We start from the raw sequence: 26,740 nt of genomic DNA on the forward strand, positions 1-26,740 counted from the left end.
ATCCGAGGTCCCGCACTCAACTGAGTGGGGTGCGGGGGGGGGGGTCAGGCTTGGTCATTCTCGCTTCGTGGGAGTCCAGAGGTTCTTCCAATAGCTTTAGGCCAGCTTACAAGCAACGCACACAATCTGGTGTCCCTCTCCCTGGCTCTACGGTTTCCTGCAGCACTCTGAGGAAATGCAACCAGCTTCGAGATGGGTGTCCAGGTGGGTTACTTGGGAGCTGACTGGTCCCACCAACTCAAAGGGAGAAGTCTTCCTTGGCAGGGCTTCTCTGTCAATGCGAAGTTGGCGATTCGGACCTGCAGCAGGGCTTCATCGGGCAAACCAACGGTCCAGGAGTTGCAGCAGCCGTCCTCTTCAAAGCCTTCTTCGGTTCCTTCGTCCAGTGGTCGACTCTGCCTTCCAAGCCAAGAGACTCGCCTTTTATTCAGTTCTCTCCTGTTCATTCCAGCCTAGCTGCTACTCACCCAGCAGGGTGGCTGCCCTAGCCGGAAAGTCAGCCAGCCAATCACCACAGAGTGCATGTGAATCTCCTAGGAGACTAAGCACAGGGAGTTTCAGGCACCCCCCTCACTTCCTGCCTACCCCAGACACTCTGGAGCCAGAGGCGGGTTTCACTCCAGAAGCCTGCCAAAGGCAAATGAACAAAGAGACCAAACCTGGTTTGGTGCGCAGAGAAAAACTCGAGAAGGACCTTTCCACAAAGAAATGGCGAAAAAAGAATACCGGGACCAGTTTTAACTAAGGAGGCTCAGACGCCATCTTGAAAAACGGCTCCTGTGATTTAACGTTACCAGAGCAGCGAACAGTTCGCGGTCGGGGTAAATCATGGTAGGTCATTGTAAAACCACTGCCCCCAGCCATTCTGAGAAGAAAGGGTAACATATGACTGTTACATGAGTACCTAGACATAGGGGATACTAAGTTACCCCTCCAGCACTCTATTGTAAGATAGGGTGTGCTGGGTCTAGAAATGTACAGGGCTAAGTGAAGTCAATTTCAGTCCACTATTCTGGGAAACAGTTGATCCCAGAGAAGGTATTTAAACCTTGGGAAATCTGAAAGACTTCCCTGTGGCACTGCACTGAAGGTGCTTTGTGACAATTGTAAAAGATGATGCCTATGGAGTTCATTAGACTCCATAACAAAAAAGACAAACAGAAAACACATTGAAAAGTTCAAAGTTCCGAAATTCAGCATGCATTATCTAACAAAGTCCTAAACCTCCAAAATAAAATAGAACTAAAATGAGAGACCTTAGCCTCTGCCACACTACACTCCACCAAAATACTTTCCAACCCTAAACCAACCACCCAATTCCACTTCTCCAAAGTCTCTATATTAGAGGTGGAGAAAGTAATACTTGGTCTAAAACCGTCCAACTGCAAAGGAGATCTTTGCCCAGCACAACTCATCAAAGATGCTGCACGAGACCTAGCACCTTTCATCACAAAGCTGATTAATGCCTCATTCGCTCGGGCACCATCCCGAGAAATCTAAAAGAGTCCTCGGTGCTCCCTCTCCTTAAAAAGGCAACATTAGACCCGGCTATACCCACTAATTACAGACCGATTACTACTGTACCGTTCCTCTTGAAGATTCTGGATAAGGTGGCATAAATCCAAATTCAGAACTTCCTGGAACAAAACCAACTACTAGGCTCCCGTCAATCCGGCTTCCGTCCACTGCACGGCACAGAAACGCCATTGAGTGACCTAAACGCCCAAATAGACAAAGTACGAGACTCTGGAAAACCAGCTCTTCTCCTATTAGACTTATCTGCTGTATTTGACCTAGTGGATCATAAAGTCTTATGTGACCACTTAGACACAGTAGCACACTTCTTCACTGAGGCTATAGCGTGGATCCAATCATTCCTTAGTGACCGTACTATGAGGGTCTTTTCACCTACAGCTGCTGCAGACCCCATCCCCATCACCTGCGGCGTGCCACAGGGATCCTGTGTTTCACCAACGCTATACAACATTTTCACTAAGCCCCTGTTTGATGATTTGGACCATCTGGGTATCACGTATACTAACTACGCTGACGATACCCAGATCCTCCTCCCACTTACAGGGGACTATGAAAAGGACTGAGCTCTATTGAACACATTTTACAGCATCGTTCAGGCATGGATGGCAACACACGGCTTATGCCTGAATGATGATAAAAATGAACTTCTTATCCTAGGAATCGCTTCCCTCATTAATAAACTAAGCGCAAACTACTCCTCCTTCGTCAACGATGGAAATTGCATACAAGTAGCCAAAGTAGTAAAAACGTTAGGTATTTACCTCGACTCCACCTGATCATTCTCCAAATAGGTAAACTCCCTAGCCTCATCAACAGCTTACACATGTAAACTAATCAGAGCAGGTAAACAATTCCTATCCCAGCACAGTTGCTTAACATTAGCCAGAGCCCTAATCATCTCCAAACTAGACTACTGCAATGCTTTGTACATAGGAGCCACCAAATCTATCAACAAAATTCAGATACAGCAAAACAATGCCCTCCGAGCTGCATTGAACATTCCCAAGAGAGACACATCTCAGAAACTAGAAGTACAAATGGCTCTCCACCCACGAGAAAATTAGACTCAAAACCGCATCTCTCACATACAAATCACTTCATAATAAAGCCCCACAATATTTAAAGGACAGATTCACCAGAGCACATTCCACAAAACAAACCAGACTAGTCAACACCAACCGCCTCCAAGTACCCCGATTTAAACTTGCCACCATAGGCGGAGCTAGCTTCCCAGTCAAAGCGGCCCAATTATGGAATGAACTACCCATCACTGTGAGGCTAGAACAATCTTTCTCCAAATTCAGGCGAAATGTGATCAACTGGTTGACGACAACACATGCTAAATGAATGTATGAATTGGTTCCTACCTGACTGCTACCTGTACTACATGCCTTTAACCAATGACTAATGTAACCTGTAACCTGTACCTTACTGTAAATTGTAACCGTTCTCTAAGCTGTACACTTTTGCGCCCTTATACCCCAGGGTCGGGTGCGCATAATAAATTCTAAACAAAGTCCCAAAGTTTAGCAAAGGAGCTGGAGGGTTCTAAGGTGGGAGGAATTGGCACATTTTTGAGAATTCTCCCCAACAGTCCACCAACTGCAGGAAAACCTGCCGCATCTCCCCCTCAGGGATGTACTGGGCCGCCTGCTCAATTGCTTTCCACAATCCAAATTAGTATTTTCACGAAACCACAGGAGACGTTAGTCGCCTTTAATGTCATGCTCCCGGCGGATGAAATAATCTTCCCTAGGGCATCCACTTTCATGTCCTTCCTATCAGTAGCTAAATTTGAAGTGGAAGTGGTTGCCCAGGTGGACTGTAACGCTCACCTGATTCCCGTAGAGGCGCCGGTCTTGACTGGGCGTATACCGTAACTGCAAAGGTGATGCGTAACACACGGCTGGCTCTTTGGGCTGGACCTCTGTGCACTGTATGTCTGACTTGAAGGGTAAGATGTCTGCAGATAGAAAATATGGGATTAAGGAACTGGGTTATTGAATGTCTCTCTCTTCTTCCCTTTCTCTTCTCCTGTAGAACCCCAAAGGTTAACGCTCTCACCTTAGGTAAGTGAATGCCGTGCTCTCCATCTGCCTCGGGGCAGGGTGCTGTAACCAGTTTCTTCACTGGATAAGGGGAGCAGGCCTCTTGACTTCAGAGGACTGCTGTCCGTCGTTTACTGCACGAACGGTAAGTTTCGAGTAATTCTAATGTCTTTAAAGTCTTTAGTAATGATGTTTCTTGTTTTGCAGGGTTCCGGCGATGGCGGATGACGGGCTGAAGTGAGTTGAAGATGGAGCCCGTGTGATGAATAGAAGCGCCTGGAAGCACGTAAGTAAGCGCTTGTTGCCTGCTTCACGATGCGCTCTAACTGTCTTTTTATTTTGCAGGTACAAGTTCGGAGGGGCTGCAGGGTGCCGGAATACCCACTGGGTTAGATGTGGAAAGGAGTAATGGCACGTGAGTATTAAAGTTCCCCAATGTCTTTAAACGCACCTTGTTTTGTCTTTCAGATGCGGGATGCAGCGCCGAAGGCCTCCGGAGCGTGCGAAGAGTTGGTAAGCTTTTGTCTTTCAGATGCCGGAATGCAGTGTGAAGACCTCCGGAGCGCACGAAGAGTAGGTAAGCCTTTGTCTTTCAGATGCCGGAATGCAGCGCGAGGCGTTGGTGACAGCCGATGGACCAGGTAAGTGAAGAGCTGTCACTGAAGACCGTAATGCTAACCTGTTCTTTCTTGTCTTTATAGGTGTTGCTGAAGACTGGATTCAGGATGGTAAGCCTTTTTCCTTAGGCCCAGGATCAGATGCAGAAGACACGATGAGCGTTCTGCTGCAGAGGATGCAGAATAACGCAAAGCAAGATTCATCCATCGGGTGTGGTTTAAATAGCCTCCTGTAGTGCTTAGGTGTCTCCTTCCACAGCCACGCCTAGGTAAGAAAAGAGTTCCTGCTTTCCAGAAGAGTTCCAGTGTTCTGAATCTAGGGAGTGGCTCCTGCCCGACCCAACAGGAAAAGTAGTTCCAAACAGAAGAGGATCAGAGGCTCAACTGGCAGGCAAGTAAGCAGCATGGTCTGCTGCAGGTAAGTCCACCCAAGCATTATGAGCCCGGCGCTTCCAGCGCTGGGACTGGGCATATTTATGAGCCTGGTGCCACTGGCGCCAGGACTAGGTCCAAAAGGTCCCAATTGGGACTGGTTGGCACTCGGAACCTGGGTTATGGATCTGCTTCCAAGGGAGTTGGGAAAACCCTGACCTTTTGGAAGCAGAGATCATGACATGGACAATGGCTGCCTGTACAAGCAGACCTTCAAATGTGGGGTGAGAGGAGAGAAAAGAGGGAACTTCTCTTGCCGCCCTATATTTTTGTTTAGATGTTTTTATAACAAATCTTTTAATAACAAAAAAACATGTAACGAAAGAAAAATGACAAAAAAAAAAAGTTTTTGTAAACATTTTTTTGGGGGTTCCACCCCCAAAATCCCTCTTGCCCCCAGCTAAAAATCCACCCCAGCCACTTCCCAATAAGAATGTATCCCTTTACCCCACCCCCACATATATTTGTTATTTTTTTCAGTATTTATTTTTCGTTATATTGTTATAAATGAATTAGTTATTTTTTTCATTATAAAGACTGTATACCATATTTTTTCGTCTGTTCTGAATTGACTGGAGGAATGGTGCAAAGCTGTTACCCTAAGGAGACAATAGGGTCGTTGATAACCGGATTGAAAGTCATAGTGCTTTCCCTGGCTTGACCCTCATCGAAAATGGAGGTCATAGCCTGGGACAAACAAAGCTGTAGTATTCAACCCCAAGGTATCCACTACTCTGACAAACGCCCTAAATTTGTCATGTGGCTGGGGATCGGGGTGGACTTGATGAATTTTGACATCTGAGCACGTGTCCAGCACTCTGGCATTGTGCAGTCCCTCTGCCAAGGCTATTGGGTCTGCCTGGTTAGTAGAATAGTTAGTACCACCAGCTTATGAAAAAATAGGGTTCGTATCGCCTTGATTTTCATCCTCGCGCCGAAAATGGCCACCATTGACTCGAAGTCGGATCGAGACATCGGTACAAAAGACCAGTCGACATCGTTGTAAGCCGATGGTTTAGCCGTTGACGACGATGGCATGGGGGTCAGCGCCAACAAAGCTTTGGGTGCTGATGGCACGTCGAGAATGATTGGAACGTGAGGGGCACGGGATGGTCCAGACGTCGAAGCCGAGCCAGGTTTGCTCTGCGCTGACCTTGACTGCTTCCTCGACGCTGTTAAAATCGGTGCTAATTTGGGACTGGAAACACCGGGAGCCACTAGATCTTTTCTTAGCCTTGCACCTGTGCCCATCTTCCTTCTCAGGCGTGGGGCCTTCTATTTCAGACTTAGAGAACCGAACGGATGACCGCGCCAGTGACTTGGACGGCGCACTGCGATCTTAGCCGCCCACTCCTGCAAAGACTTTGGGTTAATCTTGCCAAAGGATGAGCAACTCACTACCATTATAATGCGGGTCGGTCACCGACATCGGAGTCGCAATCGGCGCAGCGCTTGAAGCAGAGATCCGGGGTGTGGCTATGGTCGATTGCGATGACAGAAAAATTGTCCAAAAATATGGAGTGAAAATCGAGAGATCGAAGGATCGCATGAGCATTGTGGTGAGCGCATTGGAAAAAAGGAACTGAGGTACAGTGTGAAGTGATGCAGTATATATGAGGCCCGATGTCACGTTCGGAGCCAACGATCGAGCAGAGTCAAGACGGATTGATGGCTGAGTCAAGATCCACTACACTGCCCATCAATGTTTTTTCTGAGCAGCTGGAAGAGCATATCTATCTGATGACGAATCTGCGGAAGAAAGGCAATCCATTGAAAGACGTTTGAGCACAAAGAGAGCCAGGGCGCCACACACAGAGCACGCATCCCAACAGTCATAGGGATCCAAGGACAGTGCTTAGGGATCCAAAGCCGGGAAGCAACAGCGGCACAAGCTGCACCTGGAGAAGCCTCCCGCGACCGACTTGCACTGGGGATGGTGAGGCATCGAAACAAGGGATGATGAAAATATAGCACATTGAAGCGCACAAAGCTCGTAAAAAGAGGCCCGCGCAAGCTGCCAAGTAGGTTACCGTCCAAGCAGAAAAAGGGACTGAAGTGAGGTGACAGAGGGTGGGGCCTTGTGAGTGTGCTTATGCCTGTGGACGCGCCCAGCACGCTTTGCTAAATTTAACCAGGAAGCTCATATCTTTCGTTTCCAAAGGTTCCGGTACCGTCCCCACGCTGGGGGACACCCATAAGGTTGGAAGAAAGGGGACGGGCCAAATGAGTATAGTATTACACCATAATGGAAACTACTTAAGTTCGAGGTCTGAACACACCTCCAAATATAGTGAAACTGTATGCAGAATATAAAGACCTTGAAAATTGCTAGTTTAACATATTTGTGGGTCTTAAAACATATACAAACTATATTAAGTCTTATTTTACAGCATCCACTTACCTGCATGCTTTCAAAACCTCTATGGAGTTGGGATATATGGAAACAGAAAACGATGGTGAAATCTGAAGATTGTGTTTGTGGTGAAACTGAAGGGGTTCAGTCTTCATTGGGCTCTGAGAGTCCTCCAACACCTCGCCATTAATTGTATGTAGTCCACTGTGAGGGCTATTAAGGCTGGTAACACTGTTTGTGGTAGTCTGTTCAACAGATTTGGGAGAAAGTGTTGCTGTGGACATGGCTGAAGAAGGTGATGAAGCAAGAGAATGATCCATCTTTGTATGAACAGCTGGATGAATGTTATTCACTTTGTCACTAGTTCCAGTTCTCACATTGTTACTGGATTTTCCCATCAACAAGGCAGAGAGCTGAGGATTGTCTGAACTTAGTAAACCTGGTGACTTAGGATTTCCATGGCTAGGACTAGGCACAGCATCTGTCGTCACCTGATTGACATGATTAGAAAGTACCTCCACACCGGCAGTGCTGTTAGGTGTCCCTTCATAGTGTCTCTTTATTTCAGGCACTGTTGAAGAGTTTACTGAAGATGTGCTCTCTTTGGTTAAGGTAACGCCTTGTTGTCCACCTGAGGTAGCAGTGTGAGAGGAAAGGTGATTGAGAGCAGCCCCCTGTTTTACTGAATTGCTAGGCGTGGTAGGATGTCCAACCTGATTATGAATACCAGTGCCAGCTCGATGGAGATGCTGGGAAGGCCCAGTGGAAGAGAGAGGTCGTTCACCATTAGGACCTGCCAAATGTGAACTCTGACCTTTATGAAGGCCCTAAAAAGTACAAAGGAACAATTAGAAAATGTTCAGCATCATTACTTAAAAACATACTATTTGTTGTCAGTTAGTAAAACACGATTCATGGTTTGCAAACAGGAACATTCTAATAGTTAGATTTTGTGGAATGCACATTTAAAGAATTAGACATTTCATGGAGCCACTTCAATCCATTGATGGAATTGTATATATTTTAAATTGGATTTTCAAAAAAGTACTCAAACTAATTTTACTTGCACTACGATGTCCCTGTAAGAAAAACAAAACCTACAATAGTATGGCTTGTATGTTAAATGTTTAGCACGTCAAGCCTTCAGTTTTTAAAGCAAATAAAAGATCAAAATCAGCAGTCTAATGCAGTACTTGGATTTTCAGATTTCCATTTGGACTCTTAACTACTCACTAAATCACAAACTTAAACCATGCTGTAATCCTACATAGCTTTTGCACCAAGCGGTATGTAAACTATGGAAACTATTTATAGACATTTATGTAAGAATCAGCAGTCACTACCAACAGGAATAAAATACTAAGTAGGCAATAGCAGAGGCAGCTCTAGGGTAAGGTCCTTTTACACAAGAGCGCTTACTGGCCATCCATGGCCTTGAATTCTAGAACATACTTCGGGAACAATGGGGAGAGAAGAAAACTACAAGACATTCTGGCAAACAATGAAAACTGAAACAAGCAAGCACCGGTAACGAAGTTGATGACTCTCTCCCTATTCTATTCCTAGTATGTGTCTGGCTGTTGTCCTACCACATTGCGAATTTACTCCCAGGTTGCACACCACTTTTTTTTTTTTTTTTTAAACTTGAAGTTGTGCCCTTCTGGATTTTTGCGTTCAACTATCATTTTACTGCTATGTTATGCCTCCCGGTTGACGTTACCAGTAGGTTGGTGCATGAACATTTTCTGCTTCACAAAGCAATAAGGAACAAGTTACTTATCTGTAACTGTTGTTCTCCAGCATGGGTCTGGAATGGATGCACATGGACATGAATATTTCCAGTCAGGCTGGGAATCCTTGGTAAAGAAAATAAATGTTTCATTTCTGAACTGTCTTTTTCATAACAACCAATCACTGAGCTCTGGGTCATACTGCCGCCAGCCAATGACTGCCCTCTACCTAAGGGTATTAACTCCAGCTTCCTCATACTTTTGGCTTTGGGAGAGGAACTCCTTTCCACTGAAGAGGACCTTCTCTTCGAAGTTTGCCTCTCAGATGGAACGCTGGATTGGACAGGAGCTGTTCTGACAGACTCTTCGTCCGAAGATTGATCCCTGGCTTCCAGATGTAAAAGAAGTCTTCTGTGCCTGTCCTGAAGAGTCTTCCTGGAAAAGGTCTTGCAAATATCACATTTCTGAATGTCACGCGGATACAAGCAGTAAATGCAATGTTCATTGGGGGTCCTTCATGTAGACTAACTTCTTCTTGCACATCGTGCAGTCCCTGAACAGGGAAGGCTTCTTAACAGCCTGAGATGCAACCAATCTGAAGAGAAGGTTTACACTATGATTTTGGGTCAAAAACAAGAGATATTTGTCTCAGAAAAACCTGAGACCAAAGCCCCTAAACAGGGGAACAAAGTGGAATATAATTGAAAAATATATTCCACCCAAAAAGTAGAAAAAGAATTGAAGAGCTCAGAGAGCTTGAGGATTCCCTATGTCTGTTAGACTGCAGTGAAACATCTGAAGATGGCTGCTGGGGGCGGAGCTTAAGCCCTCCCACCTCATTGGTTGGGGCTATAAAGGACCAAAATGAGGAGGAGGGACTAGACAAGAGAGCGACTCATAGGCCACAATGGGCTAGGTACCCGCATGGCTATGTAGCAATGTGTGTATATTAAAAATAAAATGTATAATTATTTTATCACAGAGGATTCCTAGTCTGACGAGGAATATTCAAGCATCTGAATCTATGAAAGATCCAATGCTGGAGAAGTAAGTATTACAATTCGCAATGGCATCATGGATACTTTCCTTCTAATAACCAATTCTCTGCCATTTCTATCCCCCATGTGTCAGTGAAGTCTATGAAGTCTTAAATGAAGGCCCATAAAATCACATTTAAACAGTTTTCCACATTTTTGCAAAGTCCTGTGGCAAAGATAAAAGTCTTGCAAATTTTATTTATAAAATAGTCTTTGGAAACAAATGTTCAGTATTGCTCCCCATATACGGGCATAGCTTCCAGGCTACCCCCCTCATTCCAGGGTTGTCATGGAGTTGTTCCTTGAAGCTTCTTGTAGAAGTCACAGGGAGGTGTGATTTTTCACTTTGCATGTCCGTGTCCCAGAAATCCCATTGTAAGAGGCTGGAGCATAGACTGAAGTCTGTAAAGGTAGCAATTATCACTTGTGTGTTTGGGGATCTTGTGTGGGGGTCTTGTGTTGCTAGAATCCCCCTCCCTCCGCCCAAGCAGAAACCTAAGGTTCCTGAAAGTTTATGGTGGTTCTCTTTGGGGGAAGTCTTAGCTAAGCCAACAGGAATAACCTGTTTTGGAACTTGCAAAATCCAGCCAATGCAGTATAACAGATTTATTTTCTTTATTTTGTCCTGAATCAAAACCAAGCCTGTTGAATAAAACAGCCCATATCTGTTTCCACAGCAACAAACCCCTTTATATTGCTAGGCACAAACATGTTTTTACTCAACATTGTCCTTTCAAAACAGACATTTCTTTCTGGTTTGTAAGAGCCCATTTTGACATGTGGTAAATGTTGCTGGGATTTCTCTTCCATCTACATCCCAATATTGTTCTGTAGCTAAAGCTAGCTTCTTTTACACAACAATCTGTACAAGGCAAAGGTCTCCTGAAATTGACATGTGCACAGAAAGCTTCAATTTCTTTTCAATCAGTGATTTTTGACATTTTGTAGCAAAAGTTTGAGCATTTTTCGGTGCAGCTGAAGTAAAGCTTTTGTTGATCTTCTCAGATTTGGCTGGCACAGCCTGCCATTCAGGAATAAGTCTCTTTTCGGATGGAGCACAATGTGTATATGGCTGGGCATGACAGGGTCTTTTTGATAAAGGTAGTGTGATGAACAGGGAAAAATAGCATCAGAGCAGCATCATTTTAAAGATAAAATATTCCCTTTTTCAATTGGAACTTTGGCCTTGCAGCAGAGCAGCGCTACTTTTTCACCCTGTTTCTTTAAGACAAACAAGAACACACCCTAGTAGCCTTTCTCAGGGTGCTTCCTGTTCCATCTTGCCCAATGGTGCTTGGTAAAACAGTGCAGCCCTCCTTTTGTCGCAGCAAAACGCAGTTACGGTGCAATGGTGCTCACAGGAGCCAGCGCAGCCACTTTCCTGTTGATTGCCAATGCGCTGCTTGGTTCTGGAGAAGAATTCTGTTGAGTAGGTCAATGTAGCCCACACTTTAATGCTGCAGGAGCCCGGCCTTCAGGTTCAGCGATCCTGGGTCGTGGTGCAGAATTGCGCCTCCTTCTCTGTCTAGAAGATCTGCGATCACCGGAAACTTGACTGGAGGGGACGCTGACATGTCGAGAAGGTCCGGGTACCAGATATGCCTCAGCCACACCAGTGCGACGAAGATCAACCTGCACCAGGACCGTCTGAGTTGACTGACTAGTCGAAGAAGAAACGGCAATTGAGGGAACACACACAGAAATAGGCCATCCCAATGGAATGAGAATGTGTCCCCCATGCTCCCCGGCTGGGGAAACCTGCTGGTGAACCTCCAGCACCTGTGTTCGTAGCTGTAGCAAATAGATCGATCTGGGGATTGCCCCATCTACGGAACAGGTGATCCACTTGGTCCTGCCGAAGCTCCCACTCATGGCAAGAGCGCAGCTCCATGCCGAGCTCTACACTACACTACACTCCTGACAGATGAAACAGGATGAGGAACATCGCCTGGGCGACAGCCCAGTACCATAGGTCCTGCGCTGCTTTGAGGAGAGCCGGGGACCTGGTACCCCCCTGCTTACGTATGTAAAACATTCTGATGGTATTGTCCACGAAGACCCACACCACCTTGCACTTGAGGAATGGAAGGAAAGACTTGAGGGCCTAAAATACTGCCCGCAGCTCCAACACGTTGATGTGCAATGTATTTCCCTCCACTAGACTTCTGGTGTGAGCTCCCCATCCTTCCAGGGAGGCGTCTGTCGTGACAGTTTCGTGGTGCGGTGGGGTCTGGAAATCCACGCCTCTGGACAGATGTGCGCGAACTCCCCACCACCGTATCGCTCGACAAACTCTCGTCAAGTGTGATCTTGTCCTCGAAGCTTCCCGACACTTGTATCCAACAGGCGTCAAGGAACGCCTTTAGGGGACGCATCAGTAGCCTGCACAGCCGAATGAGGTAGATGCATGACATCATGCCGAGCAGAGACTTGATGGAAGTCACCCTGGCTATCTTCAGGGCCAACAGCCATTGTACCTTGCCCAAGATGGCCACTATCCTCTCCTCCGACGGAGACGCCAGGCATGACACTGTTGAGTCGGGATCCCAGAAACACAGCGTCCTGCGATGGAGTCCAGCAGGACTTTGCATTGTTCACAGAGAACCCCAGATCCGTCAGTAGGCGAACAGCCCTCGCTGTGTGGTTGACAGCGATCTCCTTCGAGCTGGCCCGGATGAGCCAGTCGTCCAGATAAGGGTAGACGTGAATCCCCTGCAGTCACAGTTGCGCCGCCGCTGGCGCCAGGTACTTGGTGAAGACCCTCGGCGCCGACTTCAATCGGAAGTGCCTTGAATTGGTAGTGCTCCGCTTGTACCACGAAACGCAGGAACTTGTGGTGCCCCTTGTGAATGGGGATGTGGAAGAATGCATCCTCCAAGTCCAGGGACAACGGGAAGTTCCCCTCTTCCAGCTGTCCGATTACGTGCTGAAGAGAGACCATACGGAATTATTGGGACTTTATGTATTTGTTTAGTCGACGAAGGTCGAGAATGGGCCTCCAGCCCCTGTCTTTTTGATAAAGAAGTACCCTGAGTAAACTCCGGAGCCTCTTTGGGACGAGTTCTATAGTGCCCTTCCTTAACATGGCCCGAACCTCCAGCAGCAGCTGAGGGACGTGGTTCTCTTGCCGGGCCACCGGTTGAATTTGGGGACACTTCAGTTGAAATTCCAGGGTGCGTCTGTGGGCGATAGCGTCAAGCACCCAACTGTCGTGTAGACGGTCTGCAAGTCTGCCAGCCGGCCTCCCACCAGAGTGCACAGGTGGGGGCCAGACGCCACGACTGGTTAAATCCTGCTTGGACGTCGAAGGGCCACCTTGGGGACCCTGGAGATGACGTCCTCGTATGAAGGCCTTGGAGCGGCCCCTGTTGGTCTCCTGGGTCGAAGAGTGGGAGGGTTGGCGGTAAGAAGAGGAGCCCCCGTCAAACCCCTTGGGGGATCCTTGGGACTTTCTGCCTGAGGTCCGAAAGGATGGCTTCTGAAAAGTGCCAAAAGCATGTGCCATCTGTCTTTATGGCTTGGAGAGACTCATTCACAGCCTTCCTGAAATAAATTGTCCCCGTCGAAGGGCATGTCCAGCACCTTCGACGGAACGTCCTGCCGAAAGTTGGTGGCCTTGAGCCAGCCACGACGACGAAGGCAGACGCTGCTGCACATTTGGCGGAAACCCACGTCGGCAATGTCCGTGGCCACCGTGATGGCATGGTCCGACACCACCTTGCCGTCGTGCCGAATTTCCAGCGCTTCCAACCTCTTGTCGTCAGGAATGAAGTCCCGGATGGGAGCGATCTCGAACCATAATTCGTGGTCGTAATGAGCCACGATGGCGAGAGCAATCACCTTGATAGTAGTCGCTGCAGAATAGATGACCGTCCCATGGCATCTAACCTCTTGCCCTCGCTGTCTGGTGGGGTGGATGCCGCCGAGGCAGAACCACCCGAGGACTTCTTCCAAGCCGGGCGGACACGACAGAGTCCGGAGAAGGCTGGGCCAGTAAGCACTTGGGCGCGGAGTCAGGCACTTCTTCTCAAGGCGATCCCTCTTCACCGTGGAAGGGTTATTCATGAGAGACAAACCTTTGTCCCAAATGTCATCCAGGAGTGGGACTGAGAGGATGGTCCTTCCTCTTCGCCTCTCTGTGCTGATATAAGAAGCCCTCCTTCTCCTCCGGAGCAAGCTGAAAAAGTTCGGACACTCTGGAGATGAAGTGGAACAAGCCAATCTCGTCCTGCAGTGAAGATCTGGGCGGAGGAGACGGGAGGTCCCCAAACCTGCCGTCATCGTTCGTGACCGTCGTCGCTGTGTCCTGGTCTGTATCAAACCTCGGGGGAGGGGGGGATGATGGGGGCGAAGGCTGGCAAGGGAGTTTTCTTCCTGTCCGTGGGGGTTACCCGTGGGGGGATGGCAGTCGCTGGCGCCACAGACAGGGCCGCCGGCACAATAGGCATCCTTGTCTGAATCTCAGAGACCAGCATATGCAGTGCTGAGAGGATGTCCACTGAGAGGTCTCGAGGAGGTACCGGAGGTGGAGGTGGCAGCTGAGGTGCAGGCAGAATAGGCCACTGGGGCACAGGCTGGGAGCCCAGACCCTTGTCGCCTTGCTGTTCTTCCACGACTGTGTCCTTGCCGTTGTCGCCTTCGTCGTCACGCACGTCGTAGGGCCTGCTCCCTATGTTTCCCTCCTCCTGGATGGGTTGCAGGCCGGTGAGCTCCTCCTGTATGGCCTTATCCTTAGGGGGAGGGTCAGAGCCACGCTCCGGACTTGGGGCTCTCCTCTAGTTTGCCCGGGTGATCAGTCTTCCTTTTGGGCGAAGATCCTGAACGTTGACTGGTGACGGAGGTTTGCGATGTCGACGCCCTGGCTGCCGAGGAGCCCATCGCAATCACTTTAGGGCCACAAGCTGTGAGGCTACACGACAAGAGGTAAGTCCTCTTAATTTTACAGTACCTTTGGTTAAAAGAAATTGGTTCCAGCTGGCTTCTGTTCCTGTGTAGGTTTACAGATCCTGTTCCTGGCCCTTCGTCATGGGGACCAGAAGGACGTCTGGGGACTCCTGCAATACGAATGGAAGGTCGGCGGCAGCAATGGGAAAACTTCAGATCAGCGGCACTTCGCGGTTTCAGCTCCTCGCGGCTCTCGCAAATAGCAACACTGAGGTTCTCGGATACCGCTATGGACTTTCCACGCATCTGCGGTCCAGCACTCTATTGAGGTGGCTCAGGCTTGGTCAGTCCTGCTTCCTGGCAGTCCTGAGGATCTTTCTAGAGCTTGGGTCCAATTTAAAAGCGATTAACTCGATCTGGTGTTCCTCTCCCTGGAACTTTGGTTCCTGTAGTAGCAATGGAGGTACAGCCAGCTTCGAGAGGATGTTCAGACGAGTTCACTTTGGGGTTGATTGGTTCCAACAACCCAAAGGGAGAAGTCGTCCGTTGCAGGGCTCCTCTAGTTGAGGAGAATTCAGAGCTTCAGCAATTCAGCAGGGCTTCACCGAGCAAACCAATGGTCCAGGAATTGCAGCAAGCGTTGCTTCCAAGTTCTTCTTTGGATTCCTTTGTCCAGTGGTCGACTCTGCCTTCCAAGCAAAAAGCCTAACCTTTATGAACGTTTCTCCCATTCATCTGCAGCCTAACTGTCGCTAACACAGCAGGGTGGCTGTCCTTGGAGGACAACCCTCAAGCCAATCACCCTTGGGTGCATTCCTGTAACTAAGGAGACTAAGCACACTGAGTTTCAGTCACCTCCCTCGCTTCCTGCTCTGCTAGACATGCTAGAGCCAGAGGCGGGCTTCACTCGTGAATCCTGCAAAAGACAAAACGAACAAAGGGACAAAACCTGGTTTGGCGCACAGAGTAAATCTCAAGAAGGACCTTTCTAAAAAGAAATGGCAAAAAAAGACGACCGGGCTATTTTGAAGAAATGGGCAGAAATGGGTGCCTTACTGCAGTGCAATTGTAGCCCGCGTTAAAAACACACAATGATAGGAAAAAGCAAACCACTGCCACCAGCCATTCATTGTAGAAAGGGTAATATCAAAATGTTACATGACAAACTAGACAAAGGGGATACTAAATAACCCCTCCAGCACCTTATTTTAAGATGGTGTATGCTGGGTCTGGAAAGTTACAAAATGTAAGTTAAGTCCATATCACTTCACTGCTCTTGGAAACAGTTTCACCAAGAGAAGGTATTTAATCCTTTGGGAAATCTAAGAGACTTCCCTTTGCCACTGCACTGAAGGTGCTGTGCGTCATAATGTAAAGATGATGCCTATGGAGTTTGTCAGACTGCAAAGTCAAATGAAACACTCACAGAAAAATACGAGAGAGTGGCAAAAAGGTCTCACTCTCCCCAGGTTAGAAATTAAAAGTCCTAAAGTCAAGCCAAAAAAGCTGGGGGTCTCTAAGGTAGAAGAGAATTAGCAAATTTCTGAGAACTCTCCCCAACAGTCCCGACCCCTTTGCACAAGGGAATAGTGTCTACAGAAAGCCTAAGAAGTGGCCCAAGTAGCCGCCTTGCTGATGACATCCCAAGCAGCATGCCTCTGAAACACGACAACCGTGCCTTAGCTCTGACCGCATGAGCATGAAACCTCCCCGGGACCGGTTTGTCCATGGCTTTATAGGCCTCTGAGATGGTCTGAACCATAGGTGCCGGGAGACGAGCCCCCGAAAGTGATGAACAATGCCTCCGACTTCCTGAAGTATTTGTTCAGAGAGTTTATAATGCCTGCAGCTAGCTGACCCTACGCGCAGAGGTGGGAGCCACCAATAGCATGGTATTCAATGTCACCAGCCGAATGTCCTTGGAGACCATCGGCTCAAATGGCTTGCGCTGCAAGGCCAAAAGAAACACATTGAGGTCCCAGAATGGATGCGTCCTGCGTGCCAGAAGAAAGACCAACCTTGAGGTTGGCTGCTGAAAAAACATGCTCCCGGGAATTCTTGTGAGCGCCAATGGCTATAAAATAGGTGCAGCAGGTATCCACCTGAAAGCCAGTACAAGCTAAATGTGCGATAAAGCCAGAACATCATCCAGGGAGCAGACGAGGGGGTCAATATACTTTTAGCAAGCCCAGTGGAAAAATCCAGTCCACTTGGCCTTTCGTACTGGGTTCGGTTAGACGGCCTCCTGTATGATGTCCCAGTTGTCATCCGAAAATTGGGCATGCTGCAGTATCAGTTGGTCAGGAACCAGGCCGCAAGGGTCAGCTTGTCCGGTTCGGTTGATCCACTGCCCCACCCTACTTACTCAGGAAGCCCCTGCTGGTGACCATAAGATGGACAGGCCCTTGGGCGCACAACTACAGTAGATCCGAGAACCACACCCTTGACAGCCAGTGCTGGGTGATCAGGATGAGGCTGCAGCCAACTTAAGCCTGGAACTTGCAGAGGGTCCGCTGTAGCAAAAGGCAGAAGAGCAATCACATAAAACCTGCGGCCGCGCCAACAGAGCTGGAACGCGTCACCCAGAGACCCATGATCCAAGCCCACCCACAAGGGAAACCAGGGGCACTTGGAATTCTGAGGAGATGCAAACAAGTCCAAATCCGGAAACCCCCATCTCTGGAACAGGGGTAATAAGGAGCTGATGTGCAACTCCCACTCGTAGGTGTTGAACTCGAAGCGGCTGAGCTGGAGGTGGAGGTGGACTGCTGAAATCTGAATCCCTTCGGTAAGGGCTCATTCCCATTTCACCACTGCCTCCATGCACAGGAGAGTGGGGTGGTGGGACGGGTGCCACGCTGCTTGTTCAGGTATAACATCAGCATGGAGTTGTCTGTCCTGATCAGAACCGCAGAGCCCCTGATGAGAGGCAGAGAAGCCTTGAGCGCCAGGCCTACTGACCTGAGCTCAAGCAGATTGATATGCAGGAGGAACTCCACCCTAGGCCATGCACCATGAATGGAGTTACCTTCCAGGATAGCCCCGCAGTCCGACAATGAGGAATCAATCGTCACCACCAGGGTGGGCTCTGCCCAGGATGAGGGGGCAAACACTGCCACAGTGCAGTCCATCAGCCACCAGCGAATATCCGAAAGCAGGCGTGGGGGAGAGTCCGAATTCTGCCCAACTACACCACCGTTTCCTGTTCCCAATTGGCCGCCAGGTGGAGCTGGAGGCACTGCATCTTGGAGCGTGCATGCTGGACCGTGAGCATGCAAGATGCCATCAGTCCCAGAAGAGGCTGGAACCACCATGTCGAGGTGGTCCAGTTAGCCAGAAAGTTACCAATCGCCTTGTGAAGGGAGAGGAGCATCTCGGGCATGGGGAACTCCCACTGTACAGCCACGTCGCAGCACAATCCAAGGAACACCAGATCCAAGGCGGGAGTCAGCCGAGACTTCTGCCAGTTGAGGGAAAAGCCCAGCTGGTGAAGAACATCTGCCAGCCGAAGGCCAGAGTGCACCGCCCCCTCGAGAGAGATGGCGCTGACCAGCCAGTTGTCCAGATAAGGGTATAAGTGATGGGCCTCCAGGCAGAGGGGACACGCCACTGCATTCATCCGTTTTGTGAACACACAAGAGGCCAAATTGAGGCCGAAGGGCAGCACCTTGTACTGGAAGTGGTTGGACATAATCATGAACCACAAAAACGTACGATTCGGCTGCTAAATGGGGACATGAGGTAAACGTCCTTGAGGTCTAGGAAACACATCCAGTCCCCTGCGGACAAAGATTCCGCAATGTGCTCGGGAATAATCATCTTGAACCGTTCAAGCAGTAAAGACGGGTTGAGAAATAACAGGTCCAGGACTATCCGTCAGGCCAGCCTGGTTGTTGGGTACTGCAAAAAACCTGGATTAGAAACCAGAACCCCTGTCTGACTGAGGGGCAGGTTCCATTGCCTGCATCTTGAGAAGAAAAAAGGATCTCCAGTAAAAGGGCCAGGGACCCTATATGACATAGAAGAGGAGGGCGCTAGAAGAAAAATGAAGTGTTACTCACCGGAGTGACTAACGTAGTCCATAGTCCACTTTCCTCCATACTGTATGGCCATTCTGTGGGGTACATTTAGGTCCTTGCAGAAATCCCCTTCAAAGAAAAACTGCATGGAAATAATGCGGAAAAACTGCAGCGCTTCTCTTTCCATGGCGCATATGTGTGGCGAGCACTGACCACAAGAATGCCACCAAAAAGAAGTGTTCTGCATTGTTTTACCTCCATTTAAATCTTCTGAAAATGACCTGCATGCAGAAAGGCACCACATTTGCTATTCTGTTTTCTGAAAATTTAAGCTGCACACATGACATCCAAGATGGCTCTGCAATTTGCTCTTGATTTCATTTCAAAACATCACAAAGTTGTGCCCTTCATGGAAACCCACTGTTAGGCAGAATCCTGTGCAGTTCCCTTAGGGAGCACTACGCAAGATTAGGACTACAGATGAGAGCAATAAATCCCCTTTGGCATCAGTCTGTACCACAATTATTTAGTTGGTAGCTGTGGCTGAGCAGTCAGACTTATCTCAAGAGGGAGATGAGCAGTATTCAGGGTTTATACAATAGGCCTACTGTACTATGGCACAAGGAAACACTGACCAAAGCTTTGTATTAAAAAGTAGATATATGTTTATTTCATACACTTCTAATAAAACACATGTATCACAGTCATCGAGCAAATTATGTCAAAGGAAAAATATACACCCTCCCAAGTTAAATTGTAGCCCAAGTGAACCAGAGTGAAAACTGAGCAAAACGGCAGAGACAACTATACACAAGGGATCCTCTAACAATTCCTCACAAGGGAGGGGAAAGCACAAGTCATCTAGAAATAGGTTCTTATACACCCTAGCAACACTTCCCATCAGGTTGTGAACCAGTTTTAGCAAGACAGTGCATCAGTATAGGCAATACTTGCAAAATGGCATTTCACAATGATTAGAAAAGGGAAGGAAGAGGTGGTTGTAAGAAATAGGTGCACCAACACAGTTCTCAGTGAGAATCAATCTAAAGAAAGCAGGTCTAACAAATGTGAACAGAGTCAGTAGGCCTGTGCCAGAGTCAGTGGTACAGGGCAAGGGCCCAGGAGCAAAACATTTTCCTGTAGCTGCAGTGAAGTCTTTGGTTAACGATTTTGAAAAGGTGGATGCAGAGGGCAAAAGACAATGTTAAGAGAGAGGGGCGGCCAACCCAACAGGTAGGTAAAGGCGTGCTGCCCCAGGAGCACAGGCTCCATTAACAGACACCTTAGTCCCCTTTGACGGGTCGGCTGTATTATGCTGAACAACCTTGCGGCTCTTATTAGGGGGGGGTAGGATGGTGGGACGTATGGAGGAAAGGGGACTATGGACTAGGAGGATGTTAGTCACTCCGGTGAGTACCACTCAATTACTACTACATCCCGTCCCCTTTCATTCCACCCTGTATGGGTGAATACCACTGATAGAACAACCCTGGGGAGGAGAGCTTGCCACTCTTACGCAAAAACATTACGCAGGACTGCTTGGCCAAATGCTGCGTCAGACCTGGCACTGGTATCTAGGGAGGCCCATGTCGCCACCCTGCTAATCACCTGCCAGGACATGTGGAGCTAAAAAGCGACCGCCACTGCCATGGCCCTTATGGCATGAGCATGTATGTCCTTTGGCGGATCCTTACGCTGCACCCTGTATGCCTCCTGGATCGCTGTAGTCATCTACCTAGCAATGGAAACTTTGGACTCTTGCTGGCCCGGCTTTGAGCCGCCGGACATTAAATATAAGGTGTCCGTCCTGCGGAATGCTTTTGTCCTGTCTAGATAGAATGTTAATGCTCTTCTGACATCTAGGCAGTGAAGAGCCCTTTCAGGGTCTTCCTTGGGGTCTGGAAAGAACGTGGGGAGCTCCATCTCTGCATTAATATGAAAAGACAAGACCACCTTCGGGAGGAACTTAAGGTGTGTGCAGAGCACGACTGTCTCCAAATCTAGTTTAGGGCTCCGAAGCAACTAATGATTGTATCTCACTGAATCTGCGAGTAGAAGTGAGCCACACTAAGAGTGCTGTCTTTAGCGTGATCAGCTTCATGTCTATCGTGGCCATGGGTTGTGTGCCAGGGCACTAAGCAACACGTTAAGATCCTAGAGTGGTTGCAGTCGTTTGGCCGGCGGGTACAGTCTGGTCATACCTGTCAGATGCCTCTTTATGACAGGATTGGAAGAAGGGAAGGTAAATGCGTCAGAGTTCCTGTAGGCACCAATGGCCGCTAAGTAAGACAGGCCAGGTGGGCTGAGCAGGATAAAACCAGGTCCAGAGTGCAGGCCAGAGGATCAACACAGTTTTCCTTGGACCATTTGCAGAACCTGGTCCACTTGCTTTTGTATTTTTTTCTCGTAGATAAGCTCCTGGTTTCCTGTACGATTTCCAGGTTGTCGCAAGAGACCGGGAGATGTTGAAAAGTGACCTGCTCAAGTACCATGCTGCTAGGGCTGGCCTGTTAGTACTGTGCCCCCTGCTGGGCAAGAAGGCCCTTCTTGAGTGGGAGAGGAATCTCCGACTGGGCCGACATCCGACAAAGGTCGGAGAAACAAGCCTGCACGGGTCACAGTGAAGTAATGAGGGTAAGACGCAGCCGCTGCGACTGCCTGATCTTGCTCACTACCTTGTGAATGAGCGGTGTTGGTGGAAATGCATATGCCCATATCCCGTCCCAGGTTATCTGATGCGTGTCTGAGGGATCACTGCCCCCTGCCACTCCAGGATGCGAACTGCTGACAAGTTCTGTTGCTCTCTGTCGCAAACAGGTCCGTGGCTTGGTACCCACATTTGTTGAATATTTCCTGAAGCACTATTCCATTCAGTTGCCATTCGTAATTGTCGGAGGCCAACCGACAGCCTGTCCGCCTCCATGTTGGATTCTCCCAGTAGATGGACCGCTGAGATGCACACATCCTGTGCAACGGCCCACTCCCAGATGTCTAGGGTCAACCAGCAAAGAGGAGGGGATTTTGGTGCCCCCTTGCTTGCCAAGACAAAACATGCAGGTGGAGTTGATCGTTTGCTGCACTGCCCCCAATTACTGGAAGGAAAGACTTGTGTGAGCTAAATGGCCATCAATTCAAGCCAGTTGATGCGGTTCTGCTCTTCGGTCCGCAATCATAACCCATGGAAGGCCTGTGCCCCCAGGGTAGCACCCCACCCCTGATGAGGATAATCTGGTCAGGGTATGCTGTCTATTGGGGGCAGTCGGATGGGCCTGCCCATCATGAGATTCTCCTCCTGGCCATCAATTCAAGCCAATTGATGAGGTTCTGCTGCAAGTACGGGGGTATGTTGACCGACGCTCTCTCCTGACAGATTTCTGGTCCCAGTAAGCCATGAAATGCAGTTGCAGCCACCTCCTCCTCCTGAGCCTGGTGTAAGAAATAGCCAGGAGACAAAAGACATGCTGCAGTACTCCCACCACCACACTGTTGCTGTTCTTGCAGAGGAGGTGAGTGACAGGCCTCGATCGCTGCCACCTTCTTGCTCATATGGAATACCTTCTGCTTCTGCGTATCCCAAAGCAGCCCCAAGACGACCAGGGTTTGAGTAGGACAGAGCTACGATTTCTAGTAGTTGATCAAGAACCCCAGCTCGGAGAGAGAATAGTAAAGAGTCTGTCTGCAGAGGACCCAACTTGCTCCGGCGACCTCCCTCCGACTAGCCAGTCGTCAAGGTAGGGGTATACATGCAAGCCCTCCCTTCTGAACAGGGCTGCCACTGCGTTCATAAGCCTTCCTTGTGAACTCACTCGGAGCTGCACCGAAGGTTAGCACTTTGTATTGAAAATGTGAACCCATTAGCCGGATCCCCTGGAAGGCCCGTTGGGGTTGCACTTTGGGGACAAGAAGATACGCATCTTTCAGATCCAGGGAGCACGTCCAATCGCCTCCAAACAGCATCTCTGCTATGATAGCTGGCGTCACCATTTTTAATTTCTGTGAAGGTAGATATAGATTGAGAGAATAAAGATCTAGCACCACTCGCAGGCCGGCCTGTTTCTTATTTTGAATGGCAAAGATGCAGGAGTAAATCCTTTGAAGGATCGCCCCTTGTCTGAGCGGGATTGGATCTGAGGGAAGGCTTTTGCTGCTGGTTAGTCAGAATGGCCAGTGATTTGGCTGTTTGTGAGCCGCTTTTCTTTTTGTCAAGCTCTTCGTCAGTAGTAGAGTGAAGAGGTCGCCACCCTTGAAGGCCAAGTCTAGGATTCTATCCTGGACATCCAGGTTGAACCTAGTGGCCTTAACTAAGCCAGGCTGTCCTCCTCATGTCTGCTGCAACACAGAACGCTCTACTAGTGGTATCTATGTGGGCCACAGTGGCGTCCATGATATCCTGCGCCACTACTTTTGCCTCAGCAAGAACAGTGTTAGGGAGAATTCTCATTCTATGGCTAATTTCCCTCACCTAGTGAGTCCCCGAGCAGCTTTGCTGATTTCTGGAGTTTACTTTTTTCCACTTGGTAAGAGTGTGAGCCTTTTTCCCACTCTTACATGTGTTTTGCCATGTGTATTTCTACTGTTTGTGTGATAGTGGGCTCTGGAGGACATCACTCCATGAACACCACTTTTTGTGTGTGTTACACAGCACCTTCCGTGCAGTAACGCAGGGTTGTCTTTGAGACTTACCACTGACTCCATTTTTCTGGGGCTGACTATTGTCCCCCAGAAAACAGGTAAAGTTGCCATTTACTTTACATAGTCATTTAAAAACTACAGACCCAGTGCACCCCATCTTACATGGAGTACTGGAAAGGGTTAACTCCTATCCCTTTTTGCCTGTGCTTCTCTGAGCTTTGTTTTGCTCTTTTAACATTTAGACTTGGGCTGGTGGCAGTGGTATCTACCCTAACTTTTCTACCGTGATTATCTTATATAAACGTCGTACTGTTCCAGGCTATCATATTAGCCTCGAACATAAACCTGCTTGACCAAATACTTTTTCTTTTGGCTCCAGTCGGGTTTATTCGCCATTTCTTTTTGTTAAAGTCCTTCTTGTGTTTTACTTTGCGCAGCAAAGCAGGTTTGCCTTCTTAGTTCACCGTCTTTTGGCGGGCTTCTCTCAAGAAGCCCTCCTTTTGGTGCCTGGGTGGGCTGAATGTGAGGGAGGGGTGTAGTCACCCCCTGCACAGGGTATCCTTGGAAACCCAAGTCGCACTTTGTCACGATTGGCTAAGGTGGTTGTCCCGGCCGGACAACCACCCTGCTGGGTGATTGACAGCCAGGCTGTTTAAATGGGGGATTTTCGCATAAAAGTCTCTGTGCTGGATGCCAGGTCCGACACCATGCATGCAGAAAAAGGGACTGAGGTGAGGTGCCAGAGGGCGGGCGTGCCCCTGTGCACTATACTAAATTTAAAGGGGGAAGCTCAATTCTTCATTGCTAAAAGGTTCCGTTATCGTCCCCATGTTGGTGGGACGCCTACAAGGCTGGAGGAAAGGGGACGGAATGTATGAGTATTCTTGCTCTAACCCTGGGAACCCTATTCATTGTGTTTTTCCTTCATTTCATGAAGTCATGCTTTCCTCAATGCCTTTTAAAAGGCATCTGTGTAACTTTTGCAGCACACAGCAACCTATGTACAGTGTTGCTGGGAGCCCTTTGGGTTCTCCTTTTTATATTTATTTCCTTTAAGAACTACGGTTCTCAATGTAAGATTTTATTTTTATCCTTCTTAGCTTTTCCTTTTGAGAGATCAGCACACGCCACCTTAGATGGATTGTTGAGGGGTTACGTAGTATCCCCTTTCTCTCTTCTCCTGCAACATTTCTGCTACAGTAACAACCCTAGAGTTATGGCTGGTGGCAGTGAACGTGTTCTACCAACTTTTGTGTTACTTCTGCTCCCAGGTTGAATCCACAGCTGCGGCTATGTAGAGAAGGGTTACTTCTTTCTTTTTTTTAAATATTTCTTGTGTGGTACTTCTTTCTTGGCCCTTCTACTATCCTGGGAGGGGGGCGGGGGGAGGTTCTGATTTGAGTTTGGTCTTCGCCGGGTTGTGATAGAGGATAGTATTCCAAACACGCCCAGCCGACGTCCCTTTTTTTAACTCCGAAAACAAATCATTTCAGGACAGCCATCCACTAGGTGGAACGGGTTCCAGGCAGGCACACCAGAAGACAAACACCAGCATTCAGACGACACATCAGTTTCCTTTCCACAGACACGCTGGAGCATTGGCAGGCTTCACAAAGGATTCCCGCCGAAGACAAAAGTCAAATCAAGACCTCCCACAACCAGCACAGTAGGAGGACCAAGAAGGGAAAGCAAAGGAAACATGGCAAAAAAAAGAATAAAAAATAATATAACACCCAAGTGGGGGAGGAGGACTTGGAGTAGTTTCTTACAGCCTGTAGGTAATCCCAAATGGATGATCACAAACAACATGTACAGGTAAAGTTTACTGATTACTTTAGGATTTTTATTTCTTCCATAATCTATTAAGCCCTCCAACCAAAAACTCTGCCCTCAATGTTGTTTCTTACCATAGGTGTTGGTGATGTGCCGCCTATAATAGGATGAGGGGACAGAAAGAGGCTGGCCCATTTCTCAACTACTATAAAAGAAACATCAAGACAGACACTATGTGTCCCTGTAAAAAGTTCAAGCAGGATGCCACAATTCCTTTAATTATTCTGCTTCCTGAATTAATACAGCCACCAGGTTCGGTTCATGGTAACCCTTCTGTGCATTACTGCGACTGTGAATACAGCCAAAGAGTAAACATTGCACACAAGTAGGTAGGATTAAAAAAAACACTGCCACCAGCCATTCAAATGTGCCCATCACTGTAACCAAAAAGTTACAGGAGCAGTGAGAAAGGGGATACTGTGTGACCACTCAGCACTCCACATAAAGTAGGGTGTGCTGATCTCACAATATAAAAGTTAGAATATTAAATATTCCCCTGTGTTTGGGAACATTCGATCTCACAATCAAAAAATAGCAGAAAATACAAATGGAAGCCCAATGGGCCCCCAGCCACACTGCACAGAGTGCTATGTCTAGAAACATTCAATGACAGATGCCATGACCCTTGGGGGGGAAAAGTATTTCTCCAAGGAAGCGCTACAAAAAGAAATACAAAGTATCCCAAAATATAGGGGAAAAGACTGAGTGAGAGTGGAAAAAGGTTCCCACTCACTCAGAGGAACAGACCAAAAATCCACAAGTCCAGCAAAAAGTTCTGGGGTACTCGCATGTGGAGGAGACCATGCATAAAAATGAAAATCTACCCTTGCAGGCTTTGTTTTACCTTTTTGTAAAAACCTAGATGTTTGAAACATTTATATGATTTTTAGGTGACCTGACAAACAGGAAAAAGGACAGGGGAAAGATGGAAGAACAAGTTTGAGCTATTGTACTAAATGAGTAAGCATAAAACATAGAAGTTAAGAGAAGAGCCTTAAAACACTTAAACAAGGGTTCATAAACATCACAAAAACTAAAAACACCACACAGAAACAAAAGAGTTTCAAACTTGAATAAGGAAGAAGGTACTTACCTGTAACTGTTCTCCAGCATGAGTCTGGCATGAATTCACATGCTCATGAATATTCCCAGTCACACTGGAAATCCTCTGTAAAAGTAAAAACGAACAATTTCATTTTGTTTCAAAACTGTCTTTCACCTTTAAACCAATCACTGAGCTCGGGGTAATACTGCCTCCAGCCAATGACTGCCCTCTACCTAAGCCCCTCCTTTGGCAGCCATCTTCAGATTTGGTAGCACGTAAAGTGGCAGCAGGACCAAGTGAAGAGCCGCAGAGGAGTAGGCGGGAGGGTTTGCATTTGATCCCATGCCAGACCGATGCTGGAGAACAACAGTTACAAGTAAGTAACTTGTTACTTCTCCAGGATGTTGTCTGGCATGGATTCACATACTCATGAATAAAGAATACATAGCAGTACATACATGCACAACCACTGGAGGTGGCACGGCTCAACAGAAGCAACCTCTTACCTCCTCACCAGGCTCGCCTTCAAGCGAACAGGTTGCGCAGCACTGCTTGGATGACTCTGGACTCCTCT

At 48.1% G+C, this 26,740-nt stretch overlaps 1 protein-coding gene across 5 annotated transcripts in view; it reads right to left on the reverse strand.

Annotated features, from left to right (window-relative positions):
- KDM6A (lysine demethylase 6A) overlaps window positions 1-26,740 on the reverse strand; it is a 1,954,130-nt gene that overhangs the window by 856,632 nt on the left and 1,070,758 nt on the right. For all 5 annotated transcript variants that reach the window (XM_069636498.1, XM_069636499.1, XM_069636495.1 and 2 more), the window contains one exon: window positions 7,035-7,813. In XM_069636498.1, the coding sequence (XP_069492599.1) occupies window positions 7,035-7,813 (779 nt within the window). The remainder of the gene's footprint in view (window positions 1-7,034; window positions 7,814-26,740) is intronic.

The sequence above is a fragment of the Ambystoma mexicanum genome, chromosome 7p (assembly GCF_040938575.1).
Source record: "Ambystoma mexicanum isolate Mex_15411 chromosome 7p, UKY_AmexF1_1, whole genome shotgun sequence".
NCBI classification, from domain to species: Eukaryota; Metazoa; Chordata; class Amphibia; order Caudata; family Ambystomatidae; genus Ambystoma; species Ambystoma mexicanum.